The 16,269-nt window shown below is 48.4% G+C and overlaps 1 protein-coding gene across 2 annotated transcripts in view; it reads right to left on the bottom strand.

Annotated features, from left to right (window-relative positions):
• Positions 1-3,746: 3,746 nt before the first annotated feature.
• The window catches only part of pdia5 (protein disulfide isomerase family A member 5), a 159,428-nt gene continuing 146,905 nt past the window's right edge, over positions 3,747-16,269 (bottom strand). The window contains exon 19 of one of the 2 annotated variants that reach the window (XM_033024866.1): positions 3,747-4,781. In XM_033024866.1, coding sequence (XP_032880757.1) covers positions 4,701-4,781 — 81 coding nt within the window. In that variant the 3' untranslated portion in view covers positions 3,747-4,700. The remainder of the gene's footprint in view (positions 4,782-16,269) is intronic. The other variant, XM_033024867.1, reaches the window with a different exon arrangement.

Here is a 16,269-nt window from a genome sequence, read left to right as displayed (position 1 = left end):
CTCCATTCCTGGGATGGTAGGACTGTCATACGCTGAGAGAATGGAGCGGCTGGGCTTGTATACTCTGGAGTTTAGAAACATGAGAGGGGATCTTATTGAAACATATAAGATTATTAAGGGTTTGGACACGCTAGAGGCAGGAAACATGTTCCCGATGTTGGGGGAGTCCAGAACCAGGGGCCACACAGTTTAAGAATAAGGGGTAACCCATTTAGAACAGAGATGAGGAAACACATTTTCACACAGAGAGGTGAGTCTGTGGAATTCTCTGCCTCAGAGGGTGGTGGAGGCCAGTTCTCTGGATACTTTCAAGAGCGAGCTCCATAGGGCTCTTAAAGGTAGCGGAGTCAGGGGATATGGGGAGAAGGCAGGAACGGGGTACTGTTTGGGGATGCTCACACTTGCTACATATTTTACAGCAGAGATTATCGAAGAGTAAACTGGTTCAATGCACTCATCCATTTGCGAGTAGTTTAGTTTAGAGGTACACCACGGAAACAGGCCCTTCGGCCCGCGCTGACCAGCGATCCCAGCGCACTAACACTACGCTACACACACAGTGCTGCACACAGTACTCAAGACGTACAGGTTTGTAGGTTAATTGGCTTGGTAAATGTAAAAATTGTACCTAGTGGGTGTAGGATGGGCTGAAGGGCCTGTTTCCGCGCTGTATCTCTAAACTCCAAACTAAACACTAGGGACAATTTTACATTCTTGTGTGGGAGGAAACTGAAGGTCTCGGAGAAAACCCACGCAGGTCACGGGTAGCACGTACAAACTCCGTACAGACAATCTCCCGTTGTCAGGATCGAACCTGGGTCTCTGGCGCTGTAGGGCAGTAGCTCTGCCGCCGCGCCACCGTGCTGCCCCTAAAGAACGAGTAAAGAATTATGCAGAGACTAATGTTGACGATGGGCATTACTGGATATCCGATTGTGAACAGGATGTAATCATGAAAGAGACCGCAACAACTGTGACTCTTCAGATGTCAAGACTCAGCTTAGATGACCCCGATTTGCAGTGATTAGTTCCTATGGAAAGTGACGATGCAATGTGGACTTGAGCTCTCGAAACGCATCAGATGTGACCCACGCCTCCTCATTCACTGAGCATTTCAGCCTGACAGCGGGATTTATCTGTAAAGATCTTTAAATGTGTAGGAACGAACTGCAGATGCTGGTTTAAACCGAAGGTAGACACAAAATGCTGGGGTAACTCAGCGGGACAGGCAGCTTCTCTGGAGAGAAGGGACGGGCGACGCTTCGGGTCTGAAGAAGGGTCTCAACCTGAAACGTCACCCAAGATCTTTAAATGAATAGTTTCAAAGCTTGAAAGCACACACCGCCAGACTCGGGAACAGCTTCTTCCCCTCTGTTATCAGGCTTTTGAACAGTCCGTCTATAAGCTGGGGAACAGTCTGATTCCACTCTACCCTGTGCACATTGGACTTTGTCTCTGGAACTGATGCTGAGAACTATATTCTACACTCTGTGTCTTCTCCATTGCTCTACCGATTGTACTTGAGCTAAACAATTGTATTTATGTGTAAGATTATCCGATATATCTGGATAACATACAAAGCAAGGCTTTTCCCTGTAGCTCGGTACACATGACGATATTAAAATTAAAGTTTAGTTTAGGGATACATTGTGGAAACAGGCCCTTCGGCCCACCGAGTCCATGCTGACCAGCTAACACTTTCCTGCACACATTAATGACAATTGAAAATTTTATCAAAGCCAATTAACCTACAAACCTGCACGTACTTGTAGTGTGGAAGGAAACCGGAGCACCCGGAGAAAACCCACGTGGTCACAGGGAAGAATGTGCAAACTCCGTACCGACAGCGCCCTTAGTCAGGATTGAACCGGGGTCTCTGGCGCAACGAGGCAGCCACTCTACCACTGCGCCACCGTGCTGTCCCTTGTTTGTTTCTACGTATGGTATGTCTGATCTGTTTGGATAACATGCAAAGCACAGCTTTTCACTGTAGCTCGGTACATGTGACAATTCTAAACCTCCACCAAACCCGCCGTGGTTTTCTAGACACAATTTGCTCTGTTTCAAGTTAACAAGGTTTGCTGAAGGAAGGCGTGGTCCAGAATTAGGGAGCTACACACATAGTCCAGGAGGAGGGAGGTTGCTCCTCAAACTGCAGAGCATCCTGGACAATAAAGCTCACCCCCTCCATGACACACTGGTCAACCTGAGGAGCACCTTCAGCAACAGACTGGTTCTACCAAGATGCAGCACAGAACACCAGTTTCACCATGTAGAAATTACAGCTGTGTTTATACATAGTTCCTCCCTCAGGACACCATAATGTTTGGGACACATGGCTTCACAGGTGTGTGTAATTGCTCAGATGTGTTTAATTACCCCCTTAATGCAGGTATAAGAGAGCTCTCAGCACCTAGTCTTTCCTCCAGTCTTTCCATCACCTTTGGAAACTTTTATTGCTGTTTATCAACATGAGGACCAAAGTTGTGCCAATGAAAGTCAAAGAAGCCATTATGAGACCGAGAAACAAGAATAAAACTGTTAGAGACATCAGGCAAACCTTAGGCTTACCAAAAACAACTGTTTGGAACATCATTAAGAAGAAAGAGAGCACTGGTGAGCTTACTAATCGCAAAGGGACTGGCAGGCCAAGGTAAACCTCCACAGCTGGTGACAGAAGAATTCTCTCTATAATAAAGAAAAATCCCCAAACACTTCTCCATAGATCAGAAACACTCTTCGGGAGTCAGGTGTGGATTTGTCAATGACCACTGTCCGCAGAAGTCTTCATGAACAGAAATACAGAGGCTATACTGCAAGATGCAAATCACTGGTTAGCCGCAAAAATAGGATGGCCGGGTTACAGTTTGCCAAGAAGTACTTAAAAGAGCAACCACAGTTCTGGAAAAAGGTCTTGTGGACCTGTCATTTCAGAGTATGGAAATGGCCATAACTTTTGTAATACTGATGATATGAAAGTGAATTTGGTGTCAAATGAAACTTCCTTTTATGCTTTATCTGATGGGATAAATTGCAGACTTGATTTTTTAAATCTCAAAATTTTGTAACATTGCTAATTTAACGTTACTTTCCTCACCGGGTTGAAATGGATTCAATGTCAGGATGACAGACACAAAATGCTGGAGTAACTCAGCGAGTCAGGCAGCATCAATGGAGAAAAGGAATAGGTGATGTTTCAGGTGGCACAGTGGTGGAGTTGCTGCCTCACAGAGCCAGCGACCCTAGTTCGATCCTGACTACGGGTGCTGTCTGTACGGAGTTTTTACGTTCTCCCCATGACCTACGTGGGTTTTGTCCGAGACCTTCGGTTCCCAGGTGTTCCACATTCCTCCCACTTTCCAAAGTTGAATTTAGAGATATAGCAAGGAAACTCCTGGGTTAACCCGATATACTGTATTAATTAAAACCTGGTTGAAGTTGTTTGACTTCTTAAACCTGTGATGATAATCCATTTGATATATGATCCATGAAACCTTGGACAGCAGTGGAATATAGAAACATAGAAAATAGGTGCAGGAGTAGGCCGTTCGGCCCTTCGAGCCTGCACCGCCATTCGATATGATCATGGCTGATCATCCAACTCAGTATCCCATCCCTTTAGCCACAAGGGCCACATCTAACTCACTCTTAAATATAGCCAATGAACTGGCCTCAACTACCTTCTGTGGCAGAGAATTCCACAGATTCACCACTCTCTGTGTAAAAAATGATATATCAAACCAGTGTAAATAAAACACAAAAATCGCACTTTATTAGAATTCTTTGATTGGTTAAATTTTCCATTTGTCAGCATGCAATCCAAAAATATTTGGTCATTAATGGACCGGTACCCAAAGGCTGAAATCGTACTCATAACTTTCTCCATTTTTTGTTTAATTTGGAATTAAAGAGAACCCAACGCCACAGGTAATCACGAAGCTCAAACGTAATCCCATCGAACGCGCCGCATCTGGACCTGTCTTGTGTCGTCCCTGAGCAGTTTGATTAAAACTTGTAACCGATTGCAAACCCCTCCCAAACCACCCCCCACCCAAAAGTTGAAAAAAAACCCCGCGGCCTTATGCAACCTCACCCGAATGTATGGACCTTGTGTAGAAAAACCCACAGCTACAAAAACACTTGCATAGAACAACTGATGGTAGGCATCGACTGGTGCAGTCCAGCTGTTGATGCCCCTCTGTTGGTGTCCAAGGAAAGGCCCATCCTAGCTGAGTTTAATAAAGCAGATGAATATCTTAGCCTACTTGAGCATCTTGCACTCGAGCATCTTCAAACTGTTTGAAGGAATGGCTTTCTCCCGCATTCATTGACCCAATATCTTCTGAAAAAAGTGTCCTCTAGCTAGGATGTGGCAGAGAGCGGGGGCGAGAAGTCTGGCGTTGGTGATGTTGGCACAGGGCACACTCACACCAGTCGGTCACTAGACACAAACGTTGTATTTGGACACAATATGACACTCGTTTTCTAACTATCCTTTTCCCATAACACCGCGCTGCCCCTTTTTTTTTAACAAAAACAAAAGAACCGCAGGTGATCCACCATGATCACTTTTTTTGGATAAATTGCTTACTCTTCATTATTTATAAAACCCTTGGCCCTCGGGAAGTGTGACGTTTCAGTACGGGTAGTGATGGAGACGGGGCTGTGCCACGGTGCGGTAGCTGGCGTGGGCAGGAGGGTTACAACTCTTCCCTGGTCTTCACAGTCCTCTCGTGGTCCTGCCCCTTCATTCGCCGGACGTAACCGATGAAGCCTTCCTCCTGAAAGAGAGGGAAATAAGAGGGAGACAAGACAGTGAAGAGGCGGATGATTGCGGACGAAACGCAGAGGAAGGAACTGCAGACGCTGATTTACGCCGAAGATGGAGACACAGTGCTGGAGTTAAGTGGCTGTCCCACTTGGGCGTCATTTGCGGGTCATAATTTACGCGTCACGGTGCACGTGATGCGCGCATGGTGTGTGATGATGTAGGCAGTGATGCGCGGTCACGCGCAGCGCACCAGGATTTTGGGATGTACAAAATCTTCGCGCGCCATCTGCATGACGCGCAAATGACGCCCAAGTGGTATAGGCCCTTTACTCAGCGGGACATCCCTGGTGGACATGGAGAGATGACGTTTCGGCTCACAACTTACCGGCAAGACATACCGCAAGGCTTTCCTTACCACATCTGACATGTAACAATAGCGCAAGGGAACAGGCCCTTCGGCCCACAATGTCCGTGCTGAACATAGAAACATAGAAAATAGGTGCAGGAGTAGAGGCCATTCGGCCCTTCGAGCCTGCACCGCCATTCAATATGATCATGGCTGATCATCCAACTCGGTATCCTGTACCTGCCTTCTCTCCATACCCCCTGATCCCTTTAGCCACAAGGGCCCCATCTAACTCCCTCTTAAATATAGCCAATGAACTGGCCTCAACTACCTTCTGTGGCAAAGAATTCCACAGATTCACCACTCTCTGTGTGAAAAAAGTTTTTCATATCTCGGTGCTAAAAGATTTCTCCCTTATCCTTAAAGTGTGACCCCTTGTTCTGGACTTCCCCAACATCGGGAATAATCTTAAGAATTTTAAGAACCCTTAAGAATTTTGTAAGTTTCTATAAGATCCCCCCTCAATCTTCTAAATTCTAGCGAGTACAAGCCGAGTCTATCCAGTCTTTCTTCATATGAAAGTCCTGACATCCTAGGAATCAGTCTGATGAACCTTCTCTTTACTCCCTCTATGGCAAGAATGTCTTTCCTCAGATTAGGAGACCAAAACTGTACACAATACTCCAGGTGTGGTCTCACCAAGACCCTGTACAACTGCAGTAGAACACGATGCCAAGACCAACTCTGTTCAGCAGAAACGTTGAAACAAAACGTAACAAAGTTCTGCAGTAACTCCGCATCCAGGTTGCCTCAACAATGCCTTGGATGCTCTCATGGCAAGGTGGCGCAGCGGTAGAGTTGCTGCCTTACAGTGCCAGAGACCCGGGTTCGATCCCCACTACGGGTGCTGTCGGTACGGAGTTTGTATGTTCTCCCCGTGACCGCGCGGGTTTTCTCCGAGATCTTAGGTTTCCTCCCACGCTCCAAAGGCGTACAGGATTGTAGGTTAATTGGCTTGGTGTAAATGTAAATTGTACCTAGGATAGTGTTAGTGTGCGGGGATCGCTGGTCGGTGCGGACTCGGTGGGCTGAAGGGCCTGTTTCCGTGCTGTATCTCCAAACCAAACTAAACCAATATCTTTATAAGCTTCTTAAGGGTTTGGTATAAGATTATTAAGGGTTTGGACACGCTAGAGGCAGGAAACATGTTCCCGACGTTGGGGGAGTCCAGAACCAGGGGCCACAGTTTAAGAATAAGGGGTAGGCCATTTAGAATGGAGATGAGGAAACACTTTTTCTCACAGAGAGTTGTGAGTCTGTGGAATTCTCTGCCTCAGAGGGCGGTGGAGGCTGGTTCTCTGGATAAGTTCAAGAGAGAGCTAGATAGGGCTCTTAAAGATAGTGGAGTCAGGGGATATGGGGGAGAAGGCAGGAACGGGGTACTGATTGGGGATGATCAGCCATGATCACATTGAATGGCAGTGCTGGCTCGAAGGGCCGAATGACCTACTCCTGCACCTATTGTCTATAGTAACTCTGCCTATTTTTCCCCCATGGCTTATCTCGGATGGAGCGGCCCAGGGGAGTATTGACTGATACGAAACTGGAGGTAAGGCCATTCAATGCTCCTTGTTTACAGGGATCTGGATGCAGACTATTGGGTTTGTTTAAGTAAACCTTGTAGCCAGCAGGCTTGTTTGGATCGATGCCCAGAGTCTAATCCTCAGCATCAGCTGTGAACTTGCTCTCTCTTCAGAGAGTTGGGAGAGTTACCACACGGTGTTTTCTTCCAACATCAGCAGGTTTCTTCTTCCCTTTCAATGAGCAGACACAATGTTTTGCTCTGGCTTCCTCATTAACTTTTTCACCTCTTCTTCTCTCCAGTGGCTCGGTAATAAACCACAGATGTGAAAAATGCTGGAAGAATCCACCATAAAATCTGGGCAAGTGGGTTCAATTTTCATATGTTCATTACTAGTTATAAAAGCAGAATTGGGCCATTCGGCCCATCGAGTCTACTCCGGCATGGCTGATCTAACTTTCCCTCTCAACCCCATTCTACTGACTTCTCCCCATAACCCCCGACACCCGCACTAATCAAGACTCTGCCAATCTCTGCCATTTAAATCCACATTGACTTGGCCTCCACAACCTTCTGTGGCAATGAATTCCACAGATTCACCACCCTCTGGCTAAAGATATTCCTCCTCATCTCCTTTCCAAAGGTACGTCCTTTAATTCTGAGGCTGTTTTTTTAAAATTAGTGGTACGGACTAGATCTATAATTTTACACAGAGAGTGGTGAATCTATGGAATTCTCTGCCATAGAAGGTAGTTGAGGCCAGTTAATTGGCTATATTTAAGAGGGAGTTAGATGTGGCCCTTGTGGCTAAGGGATCAGGGGGTATGGAGAGAAGGCAGGGATGGGATACTGAGTTGGATGATCAGCCATGATCATATCGAATGGCGGTGCAGGCTCGAAGGGCTGAATGGCCTACTCCTGCACCTATTTTCTATGTTTCTATGTCTAATTCATTCATGGCAGGACTCTTAAAGTGGTAAAGAATGCAGAGGGTTAAAGTGATAAAGATTTTCAGTGAGTTACGTTAGAAAATCTATTTTAATTGATCAGTAATTAAGGGACTCATTTAAGATCATTACTGTAACAATAAAAGTTTTTTTCTGCTATACAATGTTCAACTCGAAGCGACGGTGGAATCATTCTCCACACATCTATTTTAAGCATCCACTTGGTAATTAAAAAAAAAGGTTATTTTTAGAAAACAGTGCTTATTTATTTCCGTCTGTAGACCTTGGATGGAATTTGGTGAACTCTTTTATAGAGTTCATTCAAAAGGCTTGGGATGTAGGAATACAGCAAGGTAACAGGCCCTTCGGCCCAACTCGTCCATGCCAAACTAAGTGCCCCATCTGAGCTGTGTAGGGAGAAATTACTGCGTAATCTTGTATTTTTCCAGCACCTTCCGGGATTGATTTTAGACTGTGATTCATTTGTCTTGCACCTCAGCAGGCAGGTTGGTATGTGTGATTGCAGGCTGCACACAGCCTAGATCTTGCTAGCACCTTGATTCCAGCACGCGGTTTTTGATTGAAAAAAACACAGTCTGGACCCTTTTCCCGGGATGGAAACTTTGAATCCTAGAGGACAGAGGTTTAAGGTGAGAGAGGCATTGTTTACAGGAGATGTGCAGGGCAAGATATGTTTTTCACAGAGGGCGTGAGTGCCTGAAACATGATGCCAAGGGTGGTGGTGGAAGGTAGAGATGCCAACTTTCCCACTCCCAAATAAGGTCAAAATGAGGGACAAATTCCCGACGGCAATTCGCTGACCGACGCTGGGTGAATGATGAGTTGGCCCGGGTGCTGGACTGCACACAAAGCCCATCCGGCGGGCCAACTGATGAGTTTTGGCCCGGGCCGCGCGACGTTGAACCCAAAGTCTGGCGCCCCATCCAAGTCACGAATCAATGATCGGCCATGAGAAGGAGGGGTGGTGGTGTCGGCGGTAAGCGAAGGTCCGAAGGTCGGACAGCTGGCCGGGCTGCCGACCGACGGGGCCACGGGCGAGGCGCTGCTGCTGCTGCTGCTGCACTCCATGGGCTGCACTACATCGGGACGGGTGAGGCGGGGCCGGACGCCGCGCTCCGACCCGACAGCCCCCTCGACCCGAGTAGTAGCAGTCAAATATGGGACAAGGGCGGTCACCTATGGGACAAAACAATTTTGCCCAATATACGGGATGTCCCGGCTAATACGGGACAGTTGGTAACCCTAGTGGAGGCAGATACAAAATGGTGTTTAAGAGACTTCTGGATATGGAGGGAATGGAGGGATATGGATTATATGCAGGCAGATAAGAGTTGGTCTGGGCATCGTGCTCAGCATAGACATTATGGGCCGAAGGGCCTGTAGTTGTGCTGTACTGTTCTATGCATCATGGAAACAAGTCCACTAAGTCCACATTGGCTACAGATCGCCCATTCACACTAGTTCCATGGGGGTGGGAGATTGCAACCTTCACGTGGTCCGCCCTGTTTCGACGAATGCAATCAACCCGGCGTGCACAATCAAATAAAATCAAATAGAAAAAGTTGTCGTACAACTTTAGGCTGTGCACGCCATACGCAAGAAGAAGAAGACTAGTTCCATGCTATCCTTCTTTCACACCCACTCCCTACACACAAGGGGGGCAATTTACAGAAGGATCCTTCTTCAGTTTAATGGATGTCTGGACGAGCTGCAGAACAAATACCACTGGATTAACAGAATTGTTAGACACAAGTCCGATTGCCACCAAATGCTGAATTATTTGTCAAGTTTAGAAGGCTGCACTGTGCCAGGTTGGAAGAACGAGGTGCTGTTCCTCAAACTCGCGTTGTGCTTCATCGGAATGGGTATAGGATGAGAAAGGCAGAGAGCTGTAAGTTTGTTCAGGAAGCCCAATTTCTGACCTATTCTGGTGGCCGCGATACCTAGAAGGCCGGTTTAGCTTTAGTTTAGAGATACAGCACGGAAACAGGCCCTTCGGCCCACGCCGGCCAGCGATCCCCGCACACTAGCACTATCACACACACACACACACACACACACACACACACACACACACACACACACACACACACACACACACACACACACACACACACACACACACACACACACACACACACACACACACACACACACACACACACACACACACGACAATTCATAATTTTAGCTAAACCAATTAACCTACAAATCAGTCTGAAGAAGTGTCTCTCCAGGGACGCTGCCTGTCCTGCTGAGTTACCCCAGCATTTTGTCTCTATCTGTAGTTCCTTCCGACACAGAGGTGTCTTTTCACAACTGCACATGGCTTTGGTAAGTTTAGTTGAGTCTAGTTTATCGTTACGTGTACCGAGGAACAGGGAAAAGCTTTTGTTGCGTGCTAACCAGTCAGCGGATATAATGTGATCAATGAATAGAGGAACGCTGTTTTCAGCCTGTGTGGGAAGGAACTGCAGATGCTGGTTTAAACCAAAGATAGACACAAACTGTTGGAGTAACTCAGTGGGACAGGCAGCATCTCTGTAGAGAAGGAATGGGTGACGTTTCGGGTCGAGACCCTCCTTCAGACGGTTTTCAGTCTAGCAGCAGCAGTAGAAGGTTCCGATGCATCCACGATAGGCTAAAGCCCCTGTCCCACTTTCCCGAGTTACTCACGAATTCTCCGGAGTTTTCCCCTTGATTCAAATAGAGGGGAAATCCTTTAGGACCGAGATGAGAAATTTTTTTTTCACACAGAGAGTGGTGAATCTCTGGAACTCTCTGCCACATAAGGTAGTTGAGGCCAGTTCATTGGCTATATTTGAGAGGGAGTTAGATGTGGCCCTTGTGGCTAAAGGGATCAGGGGGTATGGAGAGAAGGCAGGTACCGGATACTGAGTTGGATGATCAGCCATGATCATATTGAATGGCGGTGCAGGCTCGAAGGGCCGAATGGCCTACTCCTGCACCTATTTTCTATGTTTCTATGTTTCTAAACTCGGAGATGCCAGCCGTAGGTACTACGGACTTGCTACGGACATTCTCCGAGTTTGAATCCAGGGGAAAACTCGGGAGAATTCGTGAGTATCTCGGGAAAGTGGGACAGGCCCTTCAGGCGGCACGGCACAGTGGGGCACAGGTAGAGTTGCTACAGTGAGGGCATGTTTCCACGCTGTGTCTCTGAAGTAAAGTTTAAAGCAGACACGCTCACTCACCTCAACACTGAAAATCAGCTCACAGGTTGCTGTTTGGATCGAGGCTATAATGAAGCCTGGAGATGAGTGGTGCTGACAACACCTGCACTGGGCCTCTGTCGGCAGCTCTGCAGCGAGGAATTGCCAATTGACAGCAGTGTCAGCGACACTTTGGTGGGGACCGCAAAGCAAAATGATTGGATTTGTCCTGCTGTTTGTTAACAGAACACGCCTGGACTGCTTTCAGCGTAGCCATCAGTGTGAAGGATGCAGAGTAAAGTTGGAGGAACAGCACCCCATATTTCGCTCGGGCAGCTTACAACCCAGCGGTATGAACATTGACTTCTCTAACTTCAAGTAACCCTTGCTTTCCCTCTCTCTCCAACCCCCTCCCCCATCCCGGTTCTCCGACTGGTTTCACTGTCCTCCTGATTAAATTTTACCGATTGTATGCCTCGTTGTCACCTTCTCCTCAGCCAACAATGATCCATTCTACATTTTCCTTGGCCTACGCGCCCGTTGATCTTTCATTTTCACACCTTACCCTTCCATATCTCTATGTCTCCCTCTCCCCCTGACTCTCAGTCTGAAGAAGGGTCTCGACCCAAAACGTCACCCATTCCTTCTCTCCATAGACGCTGCCTGTCCCGCTGAGTTATTCCAGCATTTTGTGTCTATCTTCGGTGTAAACCAGCATCTGTAGTTCCTTCCTGCATAAAGGTGTCCATTGGTGAGTTTTGTTGAGTCTAGTTTATTGGCACGTGCACCGAGGTACAGGGGAAAGCCTCTGTTGCGTGCTAACCAGTCAGCGGAAAGACAAGACTGGAGACAGAGACAAGAGAGAGCATAAGGTGTACTATAAAGAGTTGTGGTCTCAGGGAATGCTGACGGGTTTTGGTGGCAGTGCAACAGAGTTTACTGTAGTAATTATTTGATTAGTTAAGTTTAGAGTTACAGCATGGAAACAGGCCCTTCGGCCCACCGAGTCCACACCGTCCAGCGATCACCCGTACACCAGTTCTATCCTACACACAAGGGACAATTTACAGAATTAAATTAACTTACAAACCTGCACCTCTTTGGAATGTGGGAGAAAAGCAGAGGACTCGGAAACCCCACGCGCTCACAGGGAGATCGTACACACTCTGTACAGACAGCACCCATAGTGAGGACTGAACACGCGTCTCTGGCGCTGTAAGGCAGCAACTTTACCTCTGCACGACCCTGTGGCTATGCTAGTGATGCAAGGAACTTTCATGCAAAATGGATCTGGGGCTCAAATGAATGAGCGATGATTGCATTGAAATGCATAAGATTCTGAAGGGGTTGGATAACACGAGATTCTTTCCAATGCAGATATGAACTGCAAGACAGTCTCACGGGTAAGGGACTGCACTGTTGGAAATCAGGTCAGAAATTATTTATTTATTCAGAAGGTCATGAATAGTTAAGAGTTCTCCGATACAGAGTGCTGTGAATAAAAAGTCATCGTTAGACTGCTTGAAGAACCCAGCAGGTCCAGGCGGCACCTGTGGAGGCAATGGGCTGGTCCATGTCTCAGGTCGAGACCCTGCATCAGGGAAGGAATTCTGGACTTGGAAGTGAGAGGGAGGGGTGAGACAGTGAGTGACAGGCACGGAAATCGATATCAAAACATGGGGGGGACCGGGGGACACACAATTTCTTGGTATCGCGCGCGCGTGCGCACACTCACACACACACGGGCGAGGCTTCGGAGGCTTCAGCCGTGGGCCCTGTGGACGGTAATTAGTGACGGGCGCCGGCAGTCGCCGAAAAAAATCGCGTAAGTGGGACAGGCCCTTTAATTTCCCATCGAGTCGTCAGCTCCCACTGGTCGAGATGCAGGTGCTTTGTGATAAAAGTGATGAACGAATCGAATCGTTCTGCCGAACACTACTCATTAAACCCAACACAATACCTTACAAAGCTTGTAATGGGGGTGGGAACCGTCCCCCACCTCTGAAAACATGGAGGGGACATGTTTCCCCCCTCCCCCCCTGGGATTTCTGCCCCTGGTGAGTGATAAGTGAAGCGCAGGATCGGGTGATGTGCGGATGATGATGGAGGTTGAGGGCCAGTATGGGGATCGAAAGTCAAAGGTGATAGCAACACAAAAAGCATGCAGTAACTCGGCGGGACAGGCAGTAACTCGGCGGGACAGGCAGCATCCCTGGAGAGAAGGAATGGGTGATGTTTCGGGATCCAGGCCCTTCTTTAGACTGGTGATAGTGAACGGCGAGAGTGGGAAACAGATGAATGCCGGGGGAAATTAAGCAGAAGGACTGTGATTGGGGAGGGAAGGGGTGGGAGAGAGGGAGGGTAGCGACAAAAGCTTACAGGTGATCGGTGGAGCCACATAAGGTTGCGGTGACGAGCAGGGATGGGACCAAGTGGGGAGAGAGATATGAAAGTCAAACCAAGGATGAAGCAACTTGTGTGGGAAGGAACTGCAGATGCTGGTTTACACCGAGGATAGACACAAAGTGCTGGAGTGGACGGCGCCCAACCCTGGCGGCTATTTGTGTGCTGGCCACAGAAGCAGATCTAAGTAAGTAAGTTAGCACCCGCTGAGTTTCTCTAGCTTTTTTGTGTACCTTCGATTTTCCAGCATCTTAATTTTAATCACGTACTGTATTTTTTCCACTGGCTGGATAGCGCGCAACAAAGGCTTTTCACTGTACCTCAGTAGACAATAGGCAATAGGTGCAGGAGTCGGCCATTCGAGCCAGCACCGCCATTCACTGTGATCATGGCTGATCATCCCCAATCAGTACACAATAAACTAAACTCACTCAGCGGGACAGGCAGCATTTCTGGAGAGAAGAGCGGGTGACGTTTTGGATCAAGGCCCTTCTTCAGAACTGGCCTGAGTTACTCCAGCATTTTGTGGTCTCTCTCCAATGAAGAAACCCATGGCGGAAAGGTATGCGTGCGGTGGGACAGGTGGAATCAAGTAGGGGAAGGCTAACAAGTTTTAGTACAAAGGGGGGGGAGGGGGGGGGGATAGCTAAAGTGGAACAAAGGGAGAGAGAACGTGGGCGGACTGGTGGGAATCGGAAGGAACACTGGGTGGAAGTTGTCCTGAGGGATAGCTTTCCTCAGATCGAGCGTGGTGGGTGTATAGATCGAGCTACTGGGGGGGGGGGGGGGGGGGAGTAGTTGAGGCAGGTACAAGAACAACCTTCAAAAGACATTTGGACAGGTACATGGATAGGACCAGTTTAGAGGGATATGGACCTAACGCGAGCAGCTGGGACTAGTGTAGATGGGGCATCTTGGTCGGCATGGACAAGTTGGGCCGATGGGCCTGTTTCCAAGCTGTGCGACTCTATGACTATGGAGGGAAGGTGTGCTGTGGGAGAGCAGGTTGGTAGAGGATCACAGGTCTTGCAGGCGTTGCTGTAAGGTCTGCATCTCATGTGCTTCAGTGATCAGAGGGAACAGCCCAGCGCAGGAACAGACTGTACTGTACTATCGACGAGTAGTTGATAATGGCTTGGAAGTTGGCAAGCATCGGCTGGCTGCACATTGCAGTTTCAAATCAGCCTTACTTCCCGAGTGGAGTTGCCACAGGTCACACAATTCTCCGTTCATCATGAGTTAAAAGATAGACACATAGTGCTGGAGTAACTCAGCGGGTCAGACGGCATACCTGGAGAAGAACGATGGGGGAGTCTAAACGAGTGGAGATCTTATTGAAACATATAAGATTACTAAGGGTTTGGGCACGCTAGAGGCAGGAAACATGTTCCCGATGTTGGGGGAGTCCAGAACCAGGGGCCACAGTTTAAGAATAAGGGGTAAGCCATTTAGAACGGTGATGAGGAAACACTTTTTCACACAGAGAGTTGTGCGTGTGGAATTCTCTGCCTCAGAGGGCGGTGGAGGCCAGTTCTCTGGATACTTTCAAGAGAGGGCTAGATAGGGCTCTTAAAGATAGCAGAGTCAGGGGATATGGGGGAGAAGGCAGGAACGGGGTACTGATTGGGGATGATCAGCCAAGATCACATTGAATGGCGGTGCTGGCTAGAAGGGCCGAATGGCCTACTCCTGCACCTATTTCCTTTGTGACAAATCTGTCTCCGGATCTCCCATAGAACAATGACTTCCAAGACCCGTGGAGCCCAACCAAGGCCCGTGGAGCTGCCTCACCCACGGATAATACACTGGTACTTCAACCCTGATCGCCCTAACCCCCAACCGTTCCAACATCTAACTCTGCTGCCAAGAACAAGAGGGACCAGTGGTGGCAGTGGTGGGGGGTGGTGGTGATGGTGATGTTGTGGGGGGGGGGGGCATGGTGCGGGGGTGGTGATGGTGGTGGGGGGGTGGTGGTGGTGATGGTGGTGGTGGGGTGGTGATGGTGGTGGGGGGGTGGTGATGGTGGGGGGAGGGGGTGGGGTGGTGATGGTGGGGGTGGGGGAAGACGAAGAAGGGACCAACAATATTGAAAGGCACTGTAACTCTGCGCCTTGTGTCAACTCCTTTGTGTACTGTGTAGGCAAAAATAAAGAATTTCACAGTACCTTCACGGTACCAGTGACGATAAATGATCGACCTAACTATCATTTCGGGCTGGAAGCCTTCGTCGCGACCGTGGGGATTGCTGTGAGATCGTTGATTTATCCCAGTGTGAACGGAGAGATTATACATATGTGACTGAAGTTCCTCAGCACCAGCCGTGTGGTCTCAAGAGGTGCAAGGCGGAGAACTGTGCAACGGCCAGGGACAGCAGTGAGAGAGGATGCTGCACAACTCGCATCGGGAGAGAGGAGGGGAACCTCTTCCGAGTAGGCACTCCTCGAGGAGATGTCGCAGTGGAGTAGACAAAATGTAGAAACAAAGAGCCGCCGATGCTGGTTTATACCAAAGATGGACACAAAGTGATCCACATTGTTTCTCTTGAGATCACACCTTCCCTAGACCTACCTAACAACGCGCTGCCTGAGGTCATTTGTGGTTCCGAATTCCTATATAAAATAGGTGCAGGAGGAGGCCATTCGGCCCTTTGAGCCAGCACCGCCATTCATTGTGATCATGGCTGATCGTCCCCAATCAATAACCCATAGAAACATAGACGTACAGGTTGGCAGGTTAATTGGCTTCGGTAAAATTGTAAATTGTCTCCAGTGAGCAGGACAATGTTAGTGTAAAGGGCCTGTCCCACATAGGTGACTTTTTAGGCGAGTGCAGGAGACTCTGCACTCGCCACATGGTCGCCGATGGTCTCTGGTGAACTTATTAAAAGTTGTCTGGCTTCTTAAAAGTGTCTCCACTCCTTCTCCCCCCTTCTCCCCTCCCCCACCCGCTCTTTTAAAGTACTTACCGTACACTGTGCTAGCCGTCCTAACCTTCCTGTTCATCGCGGTGTGTGTCTGTATCACCTT

The sequence above is a fragment of the Amblyraja radiata genome, chromosome 7 (assembly GCF_010909765.2).
Source record: "Amblyraja radiata isolate CabotCenter1 chromosome 7, sAmbRad1.1.pri, whole genome shotgun sequence".
Lineage (NCBI taxonomy): Eukaryota > Metazoa > Chordata > Chondrichthyes > Rajiformes > Rajidae > Amblyraja > Amblyraja radiata.
The sequence above is the reverse complement of the archived record's forward strand: the minus strand, read 5'-3'. Positions and strand labels throughout refer to the sequence as shown.